Source organism: Peromyscus maniculatus, chromosome 8 (genome assembly GCF_049852395.1).
Source record: "Peromyscus maniculatus bairdii isolate BWxNUB_F1_BW_parent chromosome 8, HU_Pman_BW_mat_3.1, whole genome shotgun sequence".
In the NCBI taxonomy this organism is placed as follows: Eukaryota; Metazoa; Chordata; class Mammalia; order Rodentia; family Cricetidae; genus Peromyscus; species Peromyscus maniculatus.
Genome location: NC_134859.1, coordinates 86,839,295 through 86,855,318, shown reverse-complemented (window position 1 = coordinate 86,855,318; position 16,024 = coordinate 86,839,295). Strand labels below are relative to the sequence as shown.

Here is a 16,024-nt window from a genome sequence, read left to right as displayed (position 1 = left end):
TGTATGTATGTATGTATGTATGTATGTACAGCACATTCCAAGGGATGCCAGAAGAGGTTATTGGATGTCTTGGAACCCAAATTACAGGTGGTTGTGAGCTGCTATGTGGATGGTGGGAAATGAACCCAGGTGCTCTCAAGAGCAATGTGCACTCTTAAGAGCTGAGCCATCTCTCTAGCCCCAGAAACTGGTACTCTTACACAGCAATGTGTATGTGAAGAACAGCAGGTGTGCAGATCATTACAAAGACTCCTCAAAAAAAGTAAAAGGAAAGGGACATTATGACTTGGTAGCCATATCTCAGCATATTTGTTCAAGATCATTGATATCAAAATTTTTTTAATTTAAATTTTTGTTTTTAATCATGCCAACTTATTGAATGTAGTGAGTGAATTTATGGAATCCCTTTAAGTACATCATGCACTCATGTACTTATATGATATTTGCTCTTCCACAGCCCCTCCCCTCACTGGTCCCTCTTTCTCATAGACAATCTACAGGATTTGACGTTTATGTGTAAAATCTTGGTTTCTAAGTGAGAACAACTGCTTGATAATTTGTCTTTTTGAATTTGGTTTATTTCATTCAACATTATAATCTCATATGCCCTGGCTTTTTAACAAATGACATGAAATCAGAATCCTAGAGGGATATAGACACTTCTAAGTTTATGCCTATCCCATTGTGAACTGATAAAATGTGATAAAGAGAATATGACATAAAAGCCACTGTTATGAATGATTCCATCAAAGTGATGTTTATAAAAGTCAGACAGCAAAGGAGAGAACAGACCCTTGGTTTATGGGAGCTGAGGTGGAGGAACTAGGAAGACGGCAACCACTGGGTATTAACTTTCAATTATTCCAGCGAGAAACCCTTCATGCTACTGCTGTTCATCATCATGCTAGTGTTACTAATGCAGGGTACCATGTTGAACATTTGAGTGTCTATTGATTATGTGTACTTTTCATTAAGTGTTTTATCATAAAAAAGATAGACCATATGGAATGATGATAGCGCAGAGTTTATTAAAATTGCTTGCTTCCAAGGACACAACTCATAAGTGGACAGAAAAAAGAAAACAGTACACAAAATTCTGGGAAAATTCAGGAAAAAAACAGAGTTCAGAAGATAAGTGTTTAAATAAAGTTGTTTTGGGGAAAGTGTTTTGTTAAGTTATTTGGTGTGAGATATAAAGATCTTGGCTCAGATGTAAACTGATTCCAGACCTTCACAACAGTCCTCCATGAAGATGGCACAAATTCCATAATCGTTGGAGATGAGGAGAGTGAAGGTTGAAGACTCCATCCTTTCTCAACCCATTTCCCACACTTAAGTAAGAGTTTACATTGGTCAGGTTTCCTGGTGAGAACATGAAGGTGGTCAGCCAAGGTTGAGATGTGGCTTTGTGTTGCTAGGTCACATCAGCTCTCCCCAGAGCATGGCAGTGCAGATGTTCCTTTGTGGAGCTGGTCAGCAGCAGCAGGGCTGGCAGCAGGGTGTGCTGCAGTTGATGTTCACACAGGTTGGTTGAAAAGAGGTGGTCTTGCGGCAGGTGGTTTCACAGCAAGTTGGTTGACAGCTGATCTTTATGGAGCTGGGCTGGCAGCAGGTGGGCACACAGCAACAGGACTGGCAGCAGGTGGGCACAGAGCAGCAGGGCTGGCAGCAGGTGGGCACACAGCAGCAGGGCTGGCAGCAGGTGGGCACACAGCAGCAGGGCTGAGAGCCGGGTGGGTTGCAACCAATGGTCACACAATTTGTTTTGCAACAGGTATTCTTGTAGCAACTGGTTTCACAGCAAGCTGGTTGACAGCTGATCTTTATGGAGCTGGGCTGGCAGCAGCAGGGCTGGCAGCAGGGTGTGCTGCAGCTGATGCTCACACAGGTTGGCTTGCAACAGGTGGTCTTGCAGCTAGTGCTTTCAGAGCAGGCTGGTGGGCAGCAGGGCTGGCAGCAGTTGCTGACAGACTTGATGTTGCAGCAGCTGGACTGGCAGCAAGGTATGCAGCAGCAAATTGGGGGACAGCAAGGCTGGCAGCAGATGGACTCAGGGCAGCTGCTAGATTCACAGCAAGAGGTGGTCTTGCAGCAGGTGGTGCTGCAGCAGCTAGGCTGACAGCAAGGTGGGCAGCAGCAGAGGGTCATGGTATCGGGTGTGGAGGGTGAAAGTCTGTTCACAGGTGAGTTTTCAACAGTGTAGCAAGTTCTTCCAGTCAGGGCCTTTTATATAACTGGCCTTCAAGGTTTGGGCCAATCAGAAAGACACTTCCTCTTTGTGTGCCATTTCCATATTTAATTTGTGTTTTTGAAGAAGTACATTCTCACCTAATGCTCTGTATCATTTGAAAGTGTTCATTGCTTACTTCGGAATAGCTCACTTGAACTTGTTCCAATAAGTCATAGGTTCATTCCTTCAGCGCTGTTGTAACTCTCATCACCATCTGGTCCTTTGGTAGCTCCTGCCTCGTTGGGAAGGTCAAGATTAGTTTGTTCTTGAGCACTTCCTCTTCCTGTAAGTGGCCTCAGGTGACCCGTTTAGATAGTTCGCTACTCGATGACCCAGAAAACCCTAAAATATAATGCAAATCCAGAGGTTCAAATCTTTGGGTTCACTTTAAGAACACCCGTGAAACTGCCCAGGCCATCAAGGGTGTGCATATCTGAAAAGCCACCAAATATCTGAAAGATGTCACTGTAAAGAAGCAATATGTGCCTTTCCGGCGGTATAATGGTGGGGCCGGTAGGTGCGCCCAGGCCAAACAGTGGGGCTGGACACAGGGCCGGTGGCCTAAAAAGAGTGCTGAATTTTTGCTGCACATGCTTAAGAATGCAGAGAGTAATGCTGAACTTAAGGGTTTAGATGTGGATTCGCTAGTCATTGAACACATGCAGGTGACAAAACACCTAAGATGCGCCTATGGACTTACAGAGCTCATGGCCGGATTAACCCATACATGAGCTCCCCCTGCCTCATCAAGATGATCCTCACTGAAAAGGAACAAATTGTTTTAAAGCCAGAAGAAGAGGTTTCACAAAAGAAGAGGATATCCCAGAAGAAACTGAAGAAACAACAACTTATGGCACGGGAATACCTTCCACATAAAATAAATGCAGATAGAAGTAAAAAAAAAAAAAAAGATTCGTTTGTTCTTACATCTTTCTTCTGCTATCTGCACTAAGATTGATACATGTCTGTGGGTATGTGTAGCATGAATCTTAAAAGGTCTTCTTAATAAAAACAAACCTGGAGCCAGGTATTGGGGTGAATGCTGGAAGATCAGAGAAGCAGAACAAGCCACAGCTACCTCACCTTGCCAGTGCCTCAGCTGAAACTGTTTCCTCAGACTGGAAGCCTCTGAGTCCTCATCCAGAATGTATCTCAGCTGAACTGCTGCTAGAAGCCTGAAAGTTTAACCAGTCAAATGCTTCTAGTTTCTGGTCTTCATGCCTTATATATCTTCCTGTTTTTGCCATCACTCCCTGGGATTAAAGGCTCACTTCTTGAGATTAAAGGCATGTGTCACCATTCCTGGCTGTTTCCAATGTAGCCTTGAACTCACAGAGATCCAGAGGGATTTCTGTCTATGGAATGCTAGCATTAAAGGCATGTGCTACCACTGCCTATCCTCTACGTTTAATATTGTGGCTTTTCTCTTCTCTCACCCCATGTAAGTTTATTAGGAAGAATATAAGAGCTGGAAGATGGGAGAATGTCTGTAAATGTTATCCTCCAAAGCCCAGGACCACCATTGATTTACAAACTCATAGCAGATGTATTTAGTTTCACTGAACATGTACAAGATCAGCCCTGTCAATAATCAATGGTTGATGGGGGAGGGGCTTTTAAGATGAAATGCTTCATTGCTGAACTATTTTGATAAGTTCTGGGAGGGGAAGTCTTTAGATTTGTGCCCATTACTGAGCTCACCATACTCAGTGGATAGCTTCAAACTCCTGGACACTTGGACAGCCTTGCTTAAAGTCTTTGGGCCACTCACCAAAACAAATAAATGAGTATGGAAAAGAGATTCACATGAAGTGGATGGGTTGACATGGGTGGCAGTGAAATCAGGGAATGTAGGGGTAAGAGCGATCAGTATGCATTATAAACATGTTTGAAAATGTCAGGGAACAAATTTGATTAATTAAACAATAATAATAACAATAAGTTAATAATAATAATAATAATAATAATGCTCACAAAGTAATAAAAAGCCAACACAACTATGCTGTAAGGGTCTGTGCTTAGATTCCTGGTAGCACACTAATGTTTTCATATATTAACATTCTTCTGAACACTTACAAGTTATAGCAGTCTGTTTTTTGTCTCTTCTCACTTATAGAGGTTTTAAGGTTTAAACAAAGGATGTGCCAGCCAAATTCACTGAGGAGACTCTGGAGAAATGTGCCCGCTAACTAAACATAACTATGAAGCTGATGCTACCAGATTGTCACCAGATCCATAAACACAAAAACAGGCAAGCTCTGGGTCTTTGGGAAGACAGTTAGCTACTCTACTGACAGAGAAACTGAGAATTTCAAAGACATCATAGGCTGGCAGGCAGGAGATAATCCTGTGGGTCAGGAATTAAGTAGGAAGATGTAGAATGGGATGGTAATGAATCTCAGGGTGAACTTCGGGTCAGCATAATGTATTTTAGAGCATTTTTACTTATCCTCCTACCATACCCTGTTTCCCTTCCTTCCTTCCTTCCTTCCTTCCTTCCTTCCTTCCTTCCTTCCTTCCTTCCTTCCTTTCTTTCTTTCTTTCTTTCTTTCTTTCTTTCTTTCTCTCTTTCCTTTACTTTTTTTTTGGTGTTTTGACACAGGGTTTCTCTGTGCAGCTTTGTGCCTTTCCTGGAACTCACTTTGGAGACCAGGCTTGCCTGGAACTCACAGAGATCTGCCTGCCTCTGCCTCCTGAAGGCTGTTTCTTAAGAATAGCAAAGGATCTGGATGTCTTCATGGCTGACTGGAGAAGTGTCATGTATGAAACATTAATTCTGGGTTCCAGAAATAACATTTTTCAGGGTTTGAGAAGGTTTTCAATGGTAGCAAAAGTTACACTAAGTCAGAAAACTCATCATGAAAACTATTTATCCTGGTGCTCAAGACAGAAATCAAGAGAGATTCCCTGTGAGGGGCACAACTTGTAAGCACATATGTGTCCAGGTGTGCAGCACACACCTTTAAAACCAGCAGTTGGGAGGAAGAGGTAGGCAGATCTCTGTGAGTTCCTGCCTGGGTGCTGTACAGAGAGAGTTCCAGAACAGCCAGGGCTGCATAAATAGATTCTGGTTGGTTTTTTAAAAAAGAGAATAGCACAAGTAGCTACAGAGTCATTTTGTGGAAAGGAGTAACTCAGAGATGAGGAGAGCAGGTCCTGGTGCAGGTGGTGGGAAGGAATGCCATTCCTCTAGAGATAGCTGCCTGATAAAGCATAGAAGTCCAGAGGCCAGGGAGCTGCACTGAGACAGGGCTTTCCCAGCACAGTAGAGCAGAGGGACATGGTTCCTTCCTTGTCTCCTTATTTTCCCTGATGGCGTGAGATATCACCAAGCACTGGAATATTATTTGAGTGTATAACAACTGCAGTATTAGAATTTTGTCTATCTAGTATCAGAGATAGAAGAGATCAAAAGATGTTGACAAGTGTGGAGGATTGGGCCTCTTCAACCTTTAAAAAATTTAAAAAGGTTTATGTATTATATTTTATGTTCATGATTGTTTTGATGCACATATATATACATTTATTATATTGTATATACACGAGTATTTTGCCTGTATGTATATATGTATGTACAGCACATGCCCAGGGATGCCAGAAGAGGTCATTGGATGTCTTGGCACCCGAATTATAGGTGGTTGTGAGCTGCTATGTGGATGGTGAGAACTGAGCCCAGGTGCCCTCAAGAGCTGTGTGTGCTCTTAAGAGCTGAGCCATCTCTCTAGCCCCAGAAACTGGTACTCTTACACAGCAATGGGAATGTGATGAAAAGCAGGTGTGCAGAACGTTACAAAGACTCCTCAAAAATGTAAAAGTAAAGGGACATTATGACTTGGTAGCCATTATCTCAGGATATTTGTTTAAGATCATTGAAATTGGAGTCTTTTATAATTTACATTTTTTTATTTTTAATCATCCCCACATATTGAATGTAGTGACTTGAATCTATGAAGTCCCCTTAAGCATATCATGCACTCATGTACTTATATGATATTTGTTCTTCCACAGTCCATCCCCTTGTTCTTACAGACAATCTATCGGATTTGTAATTCTTGTGTAAAATCTTGGGTTTCCAAGTGAGAACACTTGATGAAAATTTGTCTCTTTCAATTTGGTATTTTATTCAACATGTTAATCACATATGCCCCTGTGTTTTAGCAAATGACATGGTTGATTCCAAATCCTAGAGGGATATTGACACTTCTAAGTTTATGCCTATCCAATTGTGAACTGATAAAATGTGATAAAGAGAATATGACAGAAAAGCCACTGTTATAAATGAATACATCCAAGTAATGTTTATAAAAGTTAGAGAGCAAAGGAGAGAATAGACCCTTGGTTTATGGGAGCTGAGGTGGAGGAACTATGAAGGTGGCAACCACTGGGTGTTAATTTTCAATTATTCCAGCTAGAAATTCTCCATTGATTGGCTGTTCACCAACATGCTAGTGTTACCAATGCAGGGCACCACGTTGAGCATTTGAAAGTCTATTGATTCTGTGTACTTTTCATTAAGTAATTTATCAAAATAAAATGATAGACAATATGGAATGATGATAGCACAGAGTTTATTAAAATTGCTTGCTTCCAGGGACACAACTCATAAGTGAGCAGAAAGAAGAAAACAGTACACAAAAATCTGGGGAAATTCAGAAGAAAATCCAGTTGAGAAGATAAGTGGTTAAATAGAGTTATTGTTGGGGAAGCGTTTTGTTAAGTTATTTGGTGAGAGATCTAAAGATCTTGGCTCAGAACTTAAACTGATTCCAGACCTTCACATGAGCCCCTATGAAGATGGCAAAAGATCCATAATCGTGGATAAGAGGAAAGTAAAGTTGAGGGACTCCATCCTTCCTCAATGCATTTCGAACATGTAAGTAGGAATTTACATTGGTCAGGTTTCCTGGTGAGAACATGAAGGTGGTCAGCAAGGGTTGAGATGTGGCTTTGTGCTGCTAGGTCTCATCAGCTCTCCCCAGAGCATGGCAGTGCAGACGTTCCTTTGTGGAGCTGGTCAGCAGAAGCAGGGCTGGCAGCAGGGTGTGCTGCAGCTGATGCTCACACAGGTTGGTTGAAAAGAGTTGGTCTTGCGGCAGGTGGTTTCACAGCAAGTTGGTTGACAGTTGATCTTTATGGAGCTGGGCTGGCAGCAGCTGGGCACACAGCAGCAGGGCAGGCAGCAGGTGGGCACACAGCAGCAGGGCTGGCAGCAGGGTGGGATGCAATCAATGGTCACACAATTTGTTTTGCAACAGGTATTCTTGCAGCAACTGGTTTCACAGCAAGCTGGTTGACAGCTGATCTTTATGGAGCTGGGCTGGCAGCAGTTGGGCTCACAGCAGCAGGGCTGGCAGCAGGGTGTGCTACAGCAGATGCTCACACTGGTTGGCTTGCAACAGGTGGTCTTGCAGCTAGTGCTTTCAGAGCAGGCTGGTGGGCAGCAGGGCTGGCAGCAGTTGCTGACAGACTTGATGTTGCAGCAGCTGGACTGGCAGCAGGGTATGCAGCAGCAACTTGGGGGACAGCAAGGCTGGCAGCAGATGGACTCAGGGCAGCTGCTGGATTCACAGCAAGAGGTGGTCTTGCAGCAGGTGGTGCTGCAGCAGCTAGGCTGACAGCAAGGTGAGCAGCAGCAGAGGGTCATGGTATCAGGTGTGGAGGGTGAAAGTCTGTTCACAGGTGAGTTTTCAACAGTGTAGCAAGTTCTTCCAGTCAGGGCCTTTTATACAACTGTCCTCCAAGGTTTGGGCCAATCAGAAAGACTCTTCCTCTTTGTGTACCATTTCCATATTTAATTTGTGTTTTTGAAGAAGGAAATTCTCACCTAATGCTCTGAATCATTTGAAAGTGTTCATTGCTTACTTGGGAATAGCTCACTTGAACTTGTTCCAATAAGTCATGGGTTCATCCCTTCAGCGCATTGTAACTCTCATCATCATCTGGTCCTTTGGTAGCTCCTGCCTCCATGGGAAGGTCAATATTAGTTTGTTCTTACAACTTTCTTCTGCTATCTGCACTTAGATCGATACATGTCTCTGGGTATGTGTAGCATGAATCTTAAAAGGTCTTCTTAATAAAAACAAACCTGGAGCCAGGTATTGGGGTGAATGCTGGCAGATCAGAGAAGCAGAATAAGCCACAGCTACCTCACCTTGCCAATTCCTCAGCTGATCCTGTTTCCTCAGACTGGAAGCCTCTGAGTCCTCATCCAGAATGAATCTCAGCTGAACTGCTGCTAGAAGCCTGAAAGCTTAACCAGCCAAAGCTTCTAGTTTGTGGTCTTCATGCCTTATATATCTTTATATTTTTGCCATCACTCCCTGGAATTAAAGGCTCACTTCTTGGGATTAAAGGTGTGTGTCACCATGACTGGTTGTTTCCAAGTAGCCCTGAACTCACAAAGATCCAGGGGTATTTCTGTCTCTGGAATGCTGGGATTAAAGGCGAAGTGCCATCATTTTCTAACCTCTCTATCTAGTGGATGTTTGTTCACTGACTCTAGATACATTTATTAGGGTGCACAATATTTTGGGGAACACATTATCACCACAGGTATGATGGTGCTGTATTCACGATGATGTACTCTCTGCCTAGTTCCCTGAGCGTTGCCCACAAAGCCCAATTCCAAAGTGTCCCAGGTGTCACTCTCTGTGTGATTTCCTATCCCTGTGTATGTGGGGTTCATTTAAAGGTGGTTTGAGATAAGGGTATATGGAATGATGTATTTCATAGCAGATTAGAACCCAGAATTTATGGGTATAAAAAGAAACATCATATTAGAAATAAGGAAACATCAATGGAGTGTGGTGACCATCAGTCTTGACTGTCCTCTCCCAGATAGTTGTGCTGACCATCAATCCTGACTGACTGTCTTCTCCTGGGTAGATGTAGTGACAATTAATCCTGACTGACTGTCTTCTCCTGGGTAGATGTAGTGACAATTAATCCTGACTGACTGTCTGCTCCTGGGTAGATGTGGTTATCAATAATCCTGGCTGACTGTCTGCTCCCAGGATCTCATGTGGATGAAGTGCTAAGATCCAGACAAATGAGGGTGAGCTGGTGACTCCAGTGCACATCTGGCTGTCAGCAGAGGCAGTGATCTTAGACTGGTGATCTCCTGATTTCCTTCCATCTGCCTGGCTCTCTAAACTCCTGTCCTCATCTTTCTCTGACTGTTTTTGTTCTTCCTGTCTGGAATGTTCTACATCTTCACTTTTCTGAAATCTGTCTTGAAGTTTTTTAAGAAAATACTTTGAAAGTTATTGGGTTAATTTAAAATATTTTATTTTTATTATTTTTATTTTTATCCATTTATTCTTTATTTTTTTTTCATTCAAAACAGTTTCAGTATGAAGCACTGACTGGCCTGGAATTCACTGTGTAAACAAGGATGGCCTAAATATCACAAAGATTTTCCTAACTCTGTCTCTTGCATGCAAGGATTAAAGGGTTCTTTCATGATGCCTTTTATTGATTTCATATATGCAAATAATATGTTTTGATTATACCATTTCCTAATCACTCTCTTGGATTTCTCTTCCACTGAAACTTTTTTCTTCCTCCAAAGATTCCCTCCAGTGTTCATTGTGTGTGTGTGTGTGTGTGTGTGTGTGTGCGTGTGCGTGTGCGTGTGTGTGTGTGTGTGTGTGTTTGTGTCTATGTATGTGTCTGTGTCTTTCTGTGTTTGTTTGTGTGTGTCCATCCCACTGAGTTTAATTAGTGTTGCTTTCATGAGCATGGTAGGCAGTTATTGGCAACATAACTCTGTTTACTTTACTGGTTTCTTTTCTCTATATCCTATGACCAAATCATATGATGTTTTCAGCAGTAGGGTCTCACTAGCCTGGTCTGGTGGGTAATCAAAAGCTAATAGTGTGTGGTGTGTTGGAGAATTGTGGGCTTCTCATAGGGTTTTTAATCACATACCCAAACTAGGATTTTGTTTAATTGCCTATAGCTTCTGGGAGCTGTACTACCCATGCAAGGTACTTCCATTCAGACTCTTCTTATTATACTTGTCAACTAGTGTAGAAAATAATCAGTCTACAGTTAACTTTTTTTTTTTTTTTTTTTTTTGGTTTTTCGAGACAGGGTTTCTCTGTGTAGCTTTGCACCTTTCCTGGAGCTCACTTGGTAGCCCAGGCTGGCCTCGAACTCACAGAGATCCGCCTGGCTCTGCCTCCCGAGTGCTGGGATTAAAGGCGTGCGCCACCAACGCCCGGCTACAGTTAACTTTTAACACATCATTAGTTTTGATTAACTCTCCCCTCCACTCTGTATTATTCTCCATTCTCCTACTACTAGCTCCCTGCAAACATTTCCACCACAATAGTCTACCTCTCTATTTTTATTGACATGTGTTCTACTGTCTCCTCTCTTTTAAGCCCTTCCCACATCATCAGTCTCTGTCAATCTCCCTGGCCTCTACAGGCATTCCAAGATAAACACACAAATGTAAAAATTCAAAACTCAGATTCACATATGAGAAGGGGCATTAGTTGGGGCCAAAATAGAATATATTCCATTTTATGTTAGGTATTGCCTAGAGTGAGGGACAGGGACCTAGTATCAGTCTTGTACAATTAGACATCTCAGTTTCTCAGTGCTGTCTGTTAAAGGGGATGGGTTCTACTCCACTATGTGTTATTGGGATATTTTAATACACGTATGGATGCATACTCCGATATGTGTGTGTTTGTGTTCATATTGTGTATGCACCAGGGACTGGAGGACAATGTCAGGTTTCATTATCACACATGCCATCCACCTCTTTTGAGACAGAGACTCTTCTCCCCTGTCCCCAGCCAAACAGGACAAGCTTTTGTTAGTCCTCTAACAAGGACTTTTATTCATGTTGGCCATCAGAAATAGAGAATAATTTTGGCTTCTTTGTCAAAAATTAGGTGTTCATACGTGTATGGATTAATGTCAGGGTCTTCAATTCAATTCTATTGGATCACATGTTGATTTTTATGCCAGTACCAAGCTGTTTTTATTCCTGTAGCTCTATAGTAGAGCTTCAAGTCAGGGTAATGAATCTTCCAGAGGTTGCTTCATTTGTAAAGGATTGTTTTAGCTATCCTGGGTTTTTGTTTTTTCATATGAAGTTGTGCATTGTTCTTTCCAGGTCTGTGAAGAATTGTGTTCAATTTTGATGGGAATTGCATTGAATCTGTACATTGCTTTTGGTAAGATTGCCATTTTACTATGTTAATCCTACATATCCAAAAGCATCTATAACAAATGGTGCTATCATAACTGGATGTCAACATGTAGAAGATAGATCCATATCTGTCACTATGCACAAAACTTAAGTTCAAGTGGATCAAATAGGTCAACTTAATTTTGTTACTCGGAACCTGATAGAAGAGAAAGTAGGAAATAGTCTCAAATACATTGGCAGCAGAGATCACTTCCTAATATAACACCAGTGATACAGACACTGAGAGCAACAATGAATAAATAGGACCTCTTGAAACTGAGAGGCTTTTGTAGGGTAAAGTATTCGGTCATTAAGACAAAATGACAGCAAAATGACAGAATGGGAAAAGATCTTCACCAACATTAGATCTGACAGAGGGCTGATCTCCAGAATATTTAAAGAAAACAAGAAACTAGACATCAAAATACATAACATTCCAATTAAAAAATGGGCTATATAGCTAAACAGAGAATTCTCAATAGAAGAATCACAAATGGCTGACAGACATTTAAGGAATTGCTCAATTCTTAGTCATCAGGGAATTGCAAATCAAAATGACTCTGAGATACCATCTTACACCTGTCAGAATGGCTAAGATTAAAAAAAAACACTGAAGAGCTTATGTTGGAGAGGATGTGGTACAATGGGGACACTCCTCCACTGTTGGTGGGAATGCAAACTTGTACAGCCACTTTGGAAATCAGTATGGCAGCTTCTCAGAAAATTAGCAGTCAGTCTTCCTCAAGACCCAGCTATACCACTATTGGGCATATACCCAAGGAATGCTCAATCATACCACAGGGACACATGTTCAACTATGTTCATAGCAGCATTATTTGTAATAGCCAGAACTTGGAAACAATCTAGATGCCCCTCAACTGAAGAATGGATAAGTAAATTGTGGTACATATACACAATGGAGTACACTTCAGCAGAGAAAAACAATGACATCCTGAGGTTTGCAGGCAAATGGATGGAGCTAGAGAATATCATCCTGAGTGAGGTAACCCAGACTCAGAAGGACAAACATGGTATGTCCTCACTTCTATATGGATACTAGATATAAAGCTGAGGATAACTAGACTGTAACCCACAGATCCATGGAGGCTAGCTAGTAAGGAGTACCCTAGGAAGGATGCATGGATTGCCTAGTGATAGAGAAATGGATCAGATCTACATGAGCAAACTGAGGGTGGGGGAAGTGGGTGTAATGGAGGACAAGGGATGGGGGATGAGAGCTTAGGGGAAGAGGAGGTTTGAGCTGGAATGGAAACAGTGTGAGAGAGCAAGGAAAAAGATACCATAATAAATCAAGACACTGTTAAAAGTTTACCCGGAATCCACAAGGATGACTCCACAATAGACTACTAGCAATAGTTGAGAGGGTGCCTGAGCTGGCCTACACTGGTGTTTGGATAGCTGAATACCCTAACTGTCATTATAGAACCCTCATTCACTGACTGATGGAAGCAGATGCAGAGATCCACTGCTGGGTCCCAGGCAGAGCTCCAGGAGTCCAATAGATGAGAGAGAGGAGGGATTCTATGAGCAAGGGATTTCGAGGCCATGACTGGAAAAAGTGCAGAGACAACTAGCCAAACTATTGGAAATGCATGAACTGAGGACCAATAGCTGAGGAACCCCCATGGTACTGAACTAGGCCGACTGGATTAGCAAGACAGGTGTTTAGCTTGGACTGTATAGGGGGCCCACAGGCAGTGGGATCAGGACCTGTTCCTAGTGCATGAGCCAGCTTTTTAGAACCTACTGCCTATGGTGAGACACTTTGTGCACTATTGGTGCAGGAAAAAGGGGCTTGGACCTGCCTCAACTGAATGTACCAGGCTCTGCTGAGTCCCCATGGGAGACCTTGCATTGGAGGAGTTGGGAATGAGGGGTGGGTTGGGGGGAATGCTGGAGTGCGGTAGGAGGGAGGACAGGGGAATCTGTGGTTGGTATGAAAAATAAATAGAAAATCTCTAAATAAAATACATATAAAAAAAAAAGAAAAAGAAATAGAGAATAAGACCATATGGCTGAAGATAGCACACACCATGGTCAAATGTTCAGAGAAAGCAATTTGAAACTAAGTTGGAATCTTTTGCCCTATGGTGAGCTATCAAAGTGCCAAAAAGAACTATAGAGGTTACTAGGGTGGTGCTGGGGGTGGTGTCTGTTATCAACAGTCTTTCCTAACTTTGCCACTACAAACTACAAAACAACCTGTCAGGCAAATATATCACCTTGGGTAACAATGACACAAGTATTTATGTGTAGCAGGAATCTTAAAGAGTCTTATTAATAAAAACAAACCTGGAGCTGGGTATTAGGGTGAATGTTAGAAGATCAGAGAAGCAGAACAAGCCATAGCTACCTCACCTTGCCAATTCCTCAGCTGGTACTGTTTCCTCAGACTGGAAGCCTCTGAGTCCTCATCCAGAATGAATCTCAGCTGAACTGCTGCTACAAGCCTGAAAGTTTAACCAGTCAAATGCATCTAGTTTCTGGTCCTCACGCGTTATATATATCTTTCTGCCTTCTACCATCACTCCCTGGGAATAAGATTCACTTCTTGGGATTAAAGGCGTGTGTCACCATACATGGCTGTTTCCAATGTGGCCTTGAACTCACAGAGATCCAGAGGGATTTCTGCCTCCTGAATGTTAGGATTAAAGGCATGTGCTACCACTGCCTATACTCTATGTTTAATATTGTGGCTTTTCTCTTCTCTGACACCAGGTAAGTTTATTAGCATGTATAATACCATCACATTTATGCCTTTCAGTTACACTTGAGGCCTGCTCCACAGGAAGGAATCCATGCCTGGTATTGTAAACCCATTCAATTACCTATGACTGGGAAGTTCATAGGTATGAGAAAGGAACTTATACTGCTATTGTTTAATTCATTGACATGGCATCAAACTACCTTCTAAATTACTGTGTTTATTTCTATAGACCAAAGCTATTTTCTCAGCCTTAATCAGAGAAGCTTCTCTGCAGGCAATGGTCGTGAATGCATAGTCTCATGGCTGCCCAAGATGCTGAGAATAAATGATGATTTATAGACCAGCACCAAGGAAGACATTTATGCCACCCCCTGTAATGTTCAGAGAAAACTGAGAAAAAGGGGCAGGAAGAATGTAAGAACTGGAAGATGCGAGAATGTCGGGAAAATGTTATCCTCCAAAACTCAGGACAGCCATTGATTTTTACAAACTCATAGCAGATGTATTTAGTTTCACTGAACATGTACAAGATCAGCCCTGTCCATAATCAATGATTGATGGGGGAGGGGCCTTTAAGACAAAATGCTTCATTGCTGAACTATTTTGATAAGTTCTGGGAGAGGAAGAGTCTTCAGATTTGTGCCCATTGCCGAGCTCACATTGCTCCAGTGGATAGCTCCAAATCCCTGGACACTTGGACAGCCCTGCTTAAAGTCTTTGGACCACTCACCTAAACAAATAAAAATGAGTATGGAAAAGAGATTCATATGAAGTGGATGGGTTGACATAGGTGGGAGTGAAATCAGGGAATGTAGGGGTAAGAGCCATCAGTATGCATTATAAACATGTTTGAAACTGTCAGGGAACAAATTTGATTAATCAAACAATAATAATAACAATAAGTTAATAATAATAATAATGATAATAATAATAATAATAATATTGCTCACAAGTAAGAAAAATCCAACACAACTATTCTGTAAGGGTCTGTGCTTAGATTCCTAGTAGCACACTAATGTTTTCATATGTTAACATTCTTCTTACCACTTACAAGTTATAGCAGTCTGCTTTTTGTCTCTTCTCACTTATAGAGGTTTTAAGGTTTAAACAAAGGATGTGCCAGCTAAATTCACTGAAGAGAATCTGGAGAAATGTGCCTGCTAACTAAACATAACTAAGAAGCTGATGCTACCATATTGTCACCAGATCCATAAGCACAAAAACAGGCATGATCTGGGTCTTTGGGAAGACAGTTAGCTACTCTACTGACACAGACATTGAGAATTTCAAAGACATCATAGGTGAAGCTCTGAGTTGGAAAGAAGGCACTTTCGGTCTGGGGAGATAGCTCAGTTGTTAAGACCACTGGATGCTCTTACAGAGAGCACAGACTTAGTTCTCAGCACCTATATGGCAATTCACTACTGTCTGTAACTCTAGTTCCAGGGCATCAGATGCCCTCTTCTGGCTTCTGTGGGCACTGTGCTTGATGGTGAACATATTGCCTGTAGACAAACATTCATATCTTTATATATTCATAAAAAGTTGACTTTTATGACAGATAAACTCATAACTGACTTGATAGCATGGTATGAATGGATAAAATAAAGGAGTTTCTATTCTCAGGTCTTCTTATCCTTCTAGGAATAATGGAAAGAACTGAGGTACCACAGAGCTATGGACCTCATTCCTGGCCAGAGTATAGGAAGGGAGATGTGACAGGTCAAACAACATTTTATATAAATGAAGGATGAGAGAGTCTCTGGTGGGTCAGGGGAGACAGAGGAGGACTTTAGATAATGAATAAGAACATATTCCTTGAACTATTCAGGGTGGGATTCCAGTGCTTGGAGAGTTCATA

The 16,024-nt window shown here is 41.9% G+C and overlaps 2 protein-coding genes and 1 pseudogene across 2 annotated transcripts; 1 reads left to right on the top strand and 2 right to left on the bottom strand.

Annotated features, from left to right (window-relative positions):
• Positions 1 to 1,473: 1,473 nt before the first annotated feature.
• Positions 1,474 to 2,148, bottom strand: LOC143267088 (uncharacterized). The gene has a single exon (XM_076544003.1). The coding sequence runs from the start codon at positions 2,146 to 2,148 to the stop codon at positions 1,474 to 1,476; it is 675 nt and encodes a 224-aa protein (XP_076400118.1).
• Positions 2,147 to 6,417, top strand: LOC121831665 (large ribosomal subunit protein uL22 pseudogene; annotated as a pseudogene).
• Positions 6,418 to 7,244: 827 nt separating this feature from the next.
• On the bottom strand, positions 7,245 to 7,874 carry LOC143267087 (uncharacterized). Its single transcript, XM_076544001.1, has one exon. The coding sequence runs from the start codon at positions 7,872 to 7,874 to the stop codon at positions 7,245 to 7,247; it is 630 nt and encodes a 209-aa protein (XP_076400116.1).
• Positions 7,875 to 16,024: the final 8,150 nt, after the last annotated feature.

What these genes read in the sequence shown, in the direction of transcription:
- LOC143267088 (XM_076544003.1), bottom strand. Translation starts at nt 2,148, where the DNA reads ATGACCCTCTGCTGCTGCCCACCTTGCTGTCAGCCTAGCTGCTGCAGC.
- LOC143267087 (XM_076544001.1), bottom strand. Translation starts at nt 7,874, where the DNA reads ATGACCCTCTGCTGCTGCTCACCTTGCTGTCAGCCTAGCTGCTGCAGC.